The 9,910-nt window shown below is 35.1% G+C and overlaps 1 protein-coding gene and 1 long non-coding RNA gene across 3 annotated transcripts; one reads left to right on the top strand and one right to left on the bottom strand.

Annotated features, from left to right (window-relative positions):
• Positions 1-289: 289 nt before the first annotated feature.
• On the top strand, positions 290-2,104 carry LOC129572428 (protein maelstrom homolog; the record flags this gene model as incomplete). 2 transcript variants are annotated; one of them, XM_055452396.1, is given in 4 exon segments in its annotated part: positions 290-325; positions 393-594; positions 989-1,135; positions 1,205-2,104. In XM_055452396.1, coding segments are annotated over 4 exon segments (1,077 nt in total), but the record flags the coding sequence as incomplete, so codon positions are not given.
• On the bottom strand, positions 1,966-3,338 carry LOC129572429 (uncharacterized). Its single transcript, XR_008688443.1, has 2 exons — positions 2,475-3,338; positions 1,966-2,350 (listed from the first exon to the last, which is right to left on the bottom strand). It is a non-coding gene; the product is annotated as an uncharacterized LOC129572429 (long non-coding RNA).
• Positions 3,339-9,910: the final 6,572 nt, after the last annotated feature.

Below are 9,910 nucleotides of genomic sequence, written 5' to 3'. Positions count from 1 at the left end.
GCGGCGTCTGTGACATTTCGAAAACTGCTGAAGTGAATGTCAAATGCCATACGGATCGGTTCACATTGCTAATTTTTAGAACATTAGACAATTTGAGCTACAAAGAGTCAATTAGTACTAACACATAAAAACGGTTATATTTCGGTGAAATTCCAAATTTATTAGCAATGAAGGACGATTTATTGTTTGATTCCGATTTTTTGGGCCGAAATCTGCGTAGAAATCATATATTCTTATTTGACTCCCCAAACCTGAACACCCTATGTACATTTCATTTTCTTCCTCATAGGAAGAATGGTCGACCGTTACGAAGCCCCATTTCGAAGTAAGTAAATCTTTTATGGTGACGCACACCTAAGTTGACAATTTCAATAAATTCGTGATCCTTTCAGAGACTCACCGCTGCAGAAAAAGAAAGATACAAGCTATTGGCAAAAAGAATGCCAGCCCGAACTGTGATGCAGCCACCCAAATACACATCGCAAGGTGTTCCACTGGAACAAGTCGAGCGAGAGCAAAGAGAATTGGCTGAAAAGAAGCGATTTATGGAAAGAAAAGTCAAACACATCGTCAAAAACGCCTTTTTAGAGAACGGTAATTTTTTTTCTTCATGTCCAAAAATTTGTGAAAATCAATTAGTTATTTAGCTGGCGCTGACAAAATGGGCATTACGCAATTTGCATGACATTCCTTTGAAACGTCATATAGCCAATTGCTGAAAATTATAAATAAATTTACAACGCTGTGCCTTCTCATCGTTGTCGCCAACTGGTGTTAGCAAGTATACTACGAACAAAATGTCAAAATCAATGTCAAATTAGTCAACAGAAGAGTGAAAATTACATATGAAGTGCTTGTAGTTCACTTGCTAGCACCAGTTGGCGCTTTGGAGCTATTTTATATGGGAACTGTCAAGAAACGGCAGTGTTGTAAATTTATAAATGCAAGCTGAGATGAAATTTCAGAAGAAACAATCTGTTTTTTCCAGATATCAAAAGTCGGCCATTCGTCTTTATAATGGCCAATTATTTCTACAAGACCAATTCCGGTATGTATTCACCTGCTGAGATTGCCATCGCGAAGTTCTCTTTTGAAGACGCAATTTTGAAATTTTATCACACGTTTGTCAACCCAGGTATTTTACATTAAAATAACTAACTTCAAAGTATAACCATATTTATGTTGCTTTTAAATCCATCTACAGAAACGGTTACCATTGGTTACGCTTTCGAAGCAAAAGATCGTTCCGAAAAGGTACACCGATTACCACCGCCGCCAAATGCGCTCGGCGAGAAAGACTACGAAAAGATCTATTCGGCCATTCTCGGTGTGTTGGACTCAGAGCCCGGCCAAACATTTGACAAAAGTGATAGTAGACGTCCATACGTTTTCACTCGCAAAGAAGACAATGAAGTTATTGAATCCATCCTCGACCAGTTGTCTGAGGTGGCCGAAAAACAATGGCACACCACTTTCGATGTCTTTGACTTCGAGCTGCTGTTCAATGAACTTAAGAACAACGTTGAACTCGCTACCGAGCCTATTCGAATCACAGTCACCAACACTTTCATCGAACAGGATAGATACGATTCCACCCCCAATATCTCATGTGATTTCCACGAAAATGAGGATGTAACACGGCATTGTGCTTTAAGCTATGTACGCCGTTGGTTCTTCCTCTGTGCCGATCACATTTGTGAGAAAATTGGCGTAAAACTGGTGCCCGGGAAACATTTGCCTGCTAATGCTCGATTGGAAGCACCAATTCCATTTGAAGACTATCCGTTCATACAAAGTGGAAAGAAGCGCAGCGATGATCAATATTCAAGCGTCTCATCGTCGTACACTGGCTATTCAAAATTTTCGGATTCGGATGACTCAAGCTCTGACGATTAGTGAGAGTCCATATCAAATTCGTACATACGTTTTAAACTGTTTTGTCAAGAAATACATTGCTTAGTCGGATTTAAGAAACTCAAAAAACACAATTTATACAATTTTATTGTTATTTTCTTCTCAATTAATCGAACAGAAAAAATATGCTGTCATTAAAATAAGTCAATCACGAATAAACATTCTATTTTTTATCATCAAAACAAACCAAGCAATAGATAAGAATAAGAAGTTTTTTATATTGATGTTTCCACTTTCTACAAAGCACCTGCTTCTAAATTAAATGATAGAGGATAAATTAGGTTTTCTGCATTTTGGCCAAACAAATTTTCTCTTCATATTCTCGTGGATGATTTCGTTTCCGATGGGCGTACATATTCGCGCTAGATCTGAATGTTTTAGAGCAAAATGTGCATTGGTACAAATATGCCTCTCCAGTATGCAAAGTCATATGCTCCTAGGGATTATGAAAATATGAATATATATATATATATATATATAAACAAAAAATTTGGTGTAACTTTATTAAATTTTCGAAAAATAAGGCCGCTCATATTGCATTAAAAAGCTTATGTTACCACCTTTCCAAAACAGTATAGTATAGGTGTACTTCTCCCCGGGTCTTCCGAATCGGGGTTTATGGGGGGAGAATATGAAAATCTCACGTGGCTACCTAAGGTCATTACTCCCGACCTATGAGCGATAGGGCATCACTCCTTTGGGATAAATTATAGTACTCGTCAATACCTTTCCAACCATATATATGGTATCCCCCCAGGTCCCCCTTCTTGAAAATATATGTATTGATTTAATGAAAAATTAATGGCAAACCGAAAATTTTGCTTTACAGTGCTTCTAGGAATATGATTATTTTTTTTCGATTTTTTGTATGCTGAGGGTAGCTTACTAGCCAGTACATCTCATTTCAGTGGAAAAATTTGCAAATTTCTAATTTACCATTTTATGTGTCATCTTTCACATTTTTTTTCAATACCTTTCTCTATAAATCCACAGCTGTTGCAAATAAGATAGTGGTCACTGGAGCAAAGTTTTAGTACTTCATCATAGCTATGCAGCGCACGGTACTAAAATGTACTAAAGTGTACTAAAACTAGAAAAATGGTTCTGGAACTTTTCCAACGATTTCCAACTATTCTAGGAGACAGTACATCGTACTAAACGGCGTACTAAATGGTACTAAACCGTGCTAAAATGTACTAAAACGTACAAAACTGAACCGTATCCATTGGTAATAAGAAAAAGAACGGTCGACAAAGATGCGTGCGCGCGAATCAATTTCTATCAATACTCACATTTTCATGAAGACGGGACCAAGAGGGGTATCATATGAGTAGTTTGGAGCGAAAATGTTATACAGAAAAGTTAAAATAAAAATGTATACAGAAAACGGAAAAATGTCGATGATAAATGAACTGAAAAGGTAACTATAGTAAACTATAGTGAACTATATATTCTCAGAATTCAAAGGAGGCAAACTAAAAAACATATAGTGCAAAACATCAAATTACCCACTGTTTTTTGCCATTGTAGGCGAAATGTCAGTTTACCTCCACTGTATTAAAATTGTCGGCAAAATGTCATTTTACCTACATTGTTAATACAACGGAACACCGTTCCGGCTCCACGAAATAAATTATTCCGAAATAATTTATTCTCAAAATATTTGTATGAAGAATAAATTGTTTCTTAAAAAAAGGAAATAAAACATTTAATGGATTATTTCGTATAAATAACTTCTTTTTATAGCGAAATTATATATAAAATAGTTGGTTTCCTTATGTAATTTCGAAATAAAATATTTTATTGATAATTTCGCTGATTCCTGACATTATTTATCCGAAAAAATCTATTCCGTAAACACTATTTCCGTAATTTCATTTTATACATCTTATCTGCATCGGTCCATAGCTAACAATTAAAAACAAATACGACAATCTTTTTTTAAATATATTGTGTTGTGTCTACAACGAAAACAAAAAAATTTACTGCATTAATTAATCACCTTTTATTCTCGTAACATATGGACATTTGTCGTCCAATTCGTTCATCTTCACAGCCAAATACAAAATGAACTTGCTAATTCTAAAAGCTAGTAAGGTATCAAAGTGGCCATCCTAAACTCTTTCGATTCTACCACAACTTTGCCACAGCAAGGGCACAAAACTTTTTTATTTTCAGATGCCATTTTTCTTTTGTTGTTTTTTTAAATCTGTTCACATTCTACATTGTGCTTTTCAATCAATTGTTTCCAACACTCTGAATAAACCACGTATTTAAATGAAAAATGCGACACAATTTGGCATAAGACGACGCATATCTATTTCTTATTTATTGTTTATTTCTTTCAAATAAAAATAACTCATTAAAAACATTGAAAAATAGGAAAAATAAGGCATGGAAACGCTTCAGACGGTCTGGCTTTAAACCGTACTATGAATGGAAATACATTTTGGCGTCTCGCGAATTTGACAAACTCAACACGAAACTATACAACGCTTACGTGGACAAAATGAAATCCTCGCTCAAGTATGACGCATCGAGATTTTGGCAATATGTCAATTGGAAGAAGAGCACCGATACAGATTTACATTTTCGATATGTTATTAATATGTTATTGCCCGACATACAGCTGTCAAAAATCGGTATTTTATTAATATGTTAATAAACAACATATTTTAATGATTAATAAAAATTTTGAAACACCATATTTATTAACGTTAATAAATATAGTGCATTTTATTAACATATTAATAATTATTAGTATGGTGAATTTTCGGTTATTAATGTGGTGTAGATTTTATTAAAATGTTAATAAAATGTGGTTATTAATATGTTGTCAACATATTAATAACGATATTTTATTAGAATTTTAATAAAATCGACAATTTTTTATTAGAATTTTAATAAAATGTGGTTATTAATATGGTGCCGATTTTATTAGAATTCTAATAAATTCGACAACATATTGGATTTTATCCGATTTTATCAACGGACGACATCATGTTCACATCAAAGTCTATTCAACACAGCGTTTAGATTAAGACAATCATTTATCACGACAAAATCTCAAAGAAAAACGAGTCTGGAAATATTCGACATTTTTTTTGCATGAAACTTTTCAAAAAAATTGCGAAGAAAAGTTTCATACAAAAAACATGTCAAATATTTCCAGTGGCGGTATTCTGGAACACAATCCGCAAAAATAATGCGGAATTATTCCGAGCGGTCAATTGTAATTTGGAAGGTGGTACATATTAATAATCACATTTTATTAACATTTTAATAAAATCTACACCATATTAATAACCGAAAATTCACCATACTAATAATTATTAATATGTTAATAAAATGCACTATATTTTATTAACGTTAATAAAAAATTCATTTTATTAAAAAATTAATAAATTATTAATATGTTAATAAAGTGACAGCTGTAGCCCGACATATTTATTATTATGTTATGTTGGGATTTTTTTATCTTAATAACGTTATTAAGATTCAGCATAATAATAACATAATATGTTATGCGTTATATCGGGTGTTATCTTAATAAATCCTAAGATTCGGCGGTAATAACATTTTATTAACTATAATAATAACATATTATTAAGATGGATTTATTAACTCAATTAATAACATATTATTAGGTTTGGATTTTATTAATTCAATTAATAACATATTGTTAAGATGCAATCTTAACACTATGATGGTTCTTGGGGAATCCAGGGCCCCAAGCGAACTTTAAAGTTGAATAAAAGTACTAAACAGTGTATAAACCAACCGGAGTTAAGTCTCATTGTATAGATTGAACATTTCTCAACACGAATGAAAAAAAAACATATGCATATGTGTGAGTATGTGTAAAATACAGCCTGCCGCAAAACATGTTACGCGGTTGTTCTTTGGGGACCACAGGGCCCCATGGCTATTTTATATTATAACTGGACTATGATAAGAGATATCGACTTGGTGTCTGTAGCAGTGTTGTAGACTAGTTTATGTACTACAATTTCGCCGTAGACACCAAGTCGTTATCTCTTATCAGTTACGCGAAAAAATGATAAGAAAAAAATCGCGTTTTTCACGGTTTTCTGCGGTTTCTCGCATATTCCGCAAAACTGATAAGAGATAGCGAAATAGTATCTATGGCAAAGTTGTGGTTCTGGTCAAGTACTAAAACTTTACTACGACACCAAGTCGTTATCTCTTATCAGTTACGCGAAAAATGATAAGAAAAAAATCGCGTTTTTCACGGTTTTCTGCGGTTTCTCGCCTATTCCGCAAAACTGATAAGAGATAGCGAAATGGTGTCTATGGCAAAGTTGTGGTTCTGGTCAAGTACTACAACTTCACTACAGACACCAAGTCGTTATCTCTTATCAGTTACGCGAAAAAATGATAAGAAAGAATTCGCGTTTTTCACGGTTTTCGCGGCTTTTCGCGTAACTGATAAGAGATAACGACTTGGGTTCTGTAGCGAAGTTGTAGTACTTAAGCTGCTTTACAACTTTGATACAGACACCATCTTGTTATCTCTTATAAGTTTCGCGGAATACGCGAGAAACCGCAGAAAACCGTGAAAAACGCGAATTTTTTTCTTATCATTTTTTCGCGTAACTGATAAGAGATAACGACTTCGTGTCTGTGGCAAAGTTGTAGTATTCGACCTGCTCTACATTTCTGCCGAAGAAGCAAGTCTCTTACTTCTTATCAGCTTCACTAAAAATAAGGTGGGAAAATATTTGTTGCAGCAAAATTATAGCAAACCTCGAGTATTACAACTTTACCTCGGACACTATTTTGTTATCTCTTATCACAGTCCAGATTTCATATGAAGTACATATGGGGCCCTGGGGTCCCCAAAGAACAGGAATATGTGAAATGTCAGAAGAACCGTCATAGTGTTAATAACGCTTTTTTCGTGCATTCTTTTCCCTAGCTGGAGAGAAAAAAAGCACTGTACAGTTTACACACCTATAACAATGCAGACAAAATATAGTAAATTGATCCTTTCAAGGTCGGTACTGGCGATTTCCTAAACTTAATGGTTAAGTTCAATACATGATAATTCCGTTTCAAAGAGTCATTTTAATTTCATTGCAACAGTGCAAAAATTCATGTGTGTACTCCGCAGTGAAAAAACAACTTGTCAGTGCTCCGGCGAAAAAAATGCGCGAAAAAAGCGTTATTAGGATTGTATCTTAATAATATGTTATTAATTGAGTTAATAAATCCATCTTCATAATATGTTATTATTTATTTATTTATTTATTTCACACCGCCAAAAACTGGCTGAATATTTTGGTTTGCAGGAAAACGACTCCAAGAGTCGTGAAAAACCTGATCTTTCTTTGTGTTTGTACAATATATGGTAATTTTATACAATAAATAGTTGTAATAGTCTTTCTCGATTGGTATAACAATTTGGTCTAAAAAGCATTATTACACTGTAGTAACGAAAAAATGTACGGTTCAACACATGAAGGTCAGATTTTAGTTGCTGGCGAGCCCAGATAAACCTTATATTTCATTTTGATAAGTTGGTGGATTCAGTGGAGAAATTTTTTTTTTCAAATTCTTTGTCAGTGGTGTTAGAAAAATGGTCGAAAATGGCCCCTTACGACATTTTTGTCTTCGACAACTACCATTTTCTCGTCGAAAAAATATGAGTCCCTGAACACTTGAACATCGGTTTTCCTACAAATTTGCTCTAAAATCGACATTTCTTCATAAAACTACCATTTGAGGATTTTTCGACGAAAAGTCGATTTTTTGAGAGTTGAAGTCGAACCAACAGAATATGAGGCAAGAAATATGCGAAAACATCACTCGACTTGGCCATGTCGGTATTCAAAATGTTCGTGAAGGATCATACTAGCAGTTCGAAAGTGGCAAAGGTAGAAATGTTGGCTCCATGGGGTGATTTAGCCATGGAACCGAAGCTCATGGGCGTCATTCGCTCATTTGTTTTGGATCAATCGTATTTTTCGACACTAAAACCATAAAAACATGTGTAAAATGAAAGTACAAATCGATTCTACGTCAAAAATTGGGTGTATATATTGGGTCAATTCGAAAGTTTCCGCCGCTGACATTTAAATGTCGCCACTTGTAACTGAGCGTAGCTTGACAAGTGAATCCAATTGCATTTTGTAGATGTGACATTTAGCAATCTAACTCAGAGCAGAAAGATTCATTTTTCGTTCTGCGTCATTGTTTTTGAATCGATTGAAAATGGATCGTGATAAGGTGTTTTTTTCGAGGGGCCCTTCTTTTCTTATTTGATTCGAAGAAAACTGCCGCTGAAGCTCATCGAATGCTGTCAGATACTTATGGCGAGCAAGCTCCATCGGAACGAAGCTGCAGAGAATGGTTTCATCGATTCAAAAGTGGTGATTTTGACTTGAAAGACAAAGAACGTTCAGGTCGGCCAGAAGCGATTGAAGATGTCGATTTGCAAGCATTATTGGATGAAGACCCAACCCAAACGCAAAAAGAACTTGCATTGCAGTTAAACGTCGGCCAAACAACCATTTTCAGACATTTGCACGCCATGGGAAAGATTCGGAAGCTGGGAAAATGGGTTCCACATCAACTGTCTGAAGAGCAACTTCAAGCACGAATCGCAATATGCACAAAACATCTTGCAGAGCACAAAAGAAACAGTTTTTTGTATCGGATTGTTACCGGCGATGAAAAGTGGGTTCATTACGAAAACCCCAAGCGTAAATTAGCGTATATTGATCCCGGCCAACCGGCGCCATCCCAGCCAAAACGAGATATTCATTGCGATAAGGTTATGCTGTGCATCTGGTGGGATATGAAAGGAGTCGTGTATTATGAGCTGCTAAAACCAGATCAAACGATTAATAAGGAACGCTATCGACGCTAATTGAATGATTTGGCTCATGCATTGGATAAAAAACGGCCATTAATAGCTCGAAAACACTACAATGTTTTGTTCCACGATGACAACGCTAAGCCACATCGTGCAACAATCGTTAAAAATGAGGTAGAGCAGCTCGGTTGGGATCGGCTTGATCAGCCCGCGTACTCTCCAGACCTTGCTCCTTGCGACTACTATCTATTTCGATCGATGCAGATTGCCCTGTCTGAAGTACGCTTTCAAAATGAGGAAGAAGTGCGAAAATGGGTTGATGACTACATAACCTCAAAAGACGAGGACTTCTTCAAGCGAGGAATCCACAAGCTGCCAGAAAGATGGCGGGAAGTCATAGCTAACGAGGGCGAATACAATGGTTAATGTACATTTTCAATTTATTTTGCAATAAATGTATTTTTAGACAAAAAAACGGCGGAAACTTTCGAATTGACCCAATAGATCCATAGTAGGTCACTGTACGATGGTTTTCTATTCCATAAATGTGATTTTGTATCAATCTTTCAACCGATCGATAGTTTTATGAAGAAATGTCAATTTTAGAGCAAATTTGTAGGAAAACCGATGTTCAAGTGTTCAGGGACCCATATTTTTTCGACGAGAAAATGGTAGTTGTCGAAGACAAAAATGTCGTAAGTGGCCATTTCCGACCATTTTTTTCAACATCACTGATAAACCGTTATAAAAGGGTCGTTCTTGATATCAATCCACCAACTTACCAAAACGAAATATGAGGTTCAACTACATTTGTCCAATACTAAAATCTGACTTTCATGTGTTGAACCGTACATTTCAAAAGTGTAAAATGTTACTACAGTGTTATAGTTAATAATATATTATTAGCGCCGAATCATAGGATTTATTAAGAAAAATCTAACATATTTCGTAACATATTATGTTATTGTTATGCTGAATCTTAATAACGTTATTATTATGTTATGTTGGACCAATATATCGGCCGTTATTATTATGTTATTAAGTATAGTTAATAATATGTTATTGCCTGTAAATCTGTAAGCACCGACAACAAACCAAAAGTCATGCAATTTGGTCATATGCGCACAACAAGCAAAACAGAACAGGCCAACCTATTCG

The sequence above is a fragment of the Sitodiplosis mosellana genome, unplaced genomic scaffold, assembly GCF_009176505.1.
Source record: "Sitodiplosis mosellana isolate CC-2019 unplaced genomic scaffold, AAFC_SMos_1.0 Smas_scaffold_4934, whole genome shotgun sequence".
Lineage (NCBI taxonomy): Eukaryota > Metazoa > Arthropoda > Insecta > Diptera > Cecidomyiidae > Sitodiplosis > Sitodiplosis mosellana.
The sequence above is the reverse complement of the archived record's forward strand: the minus strand, read 5'-3'. Positions and strand labels throughout refer to the sequence as shown.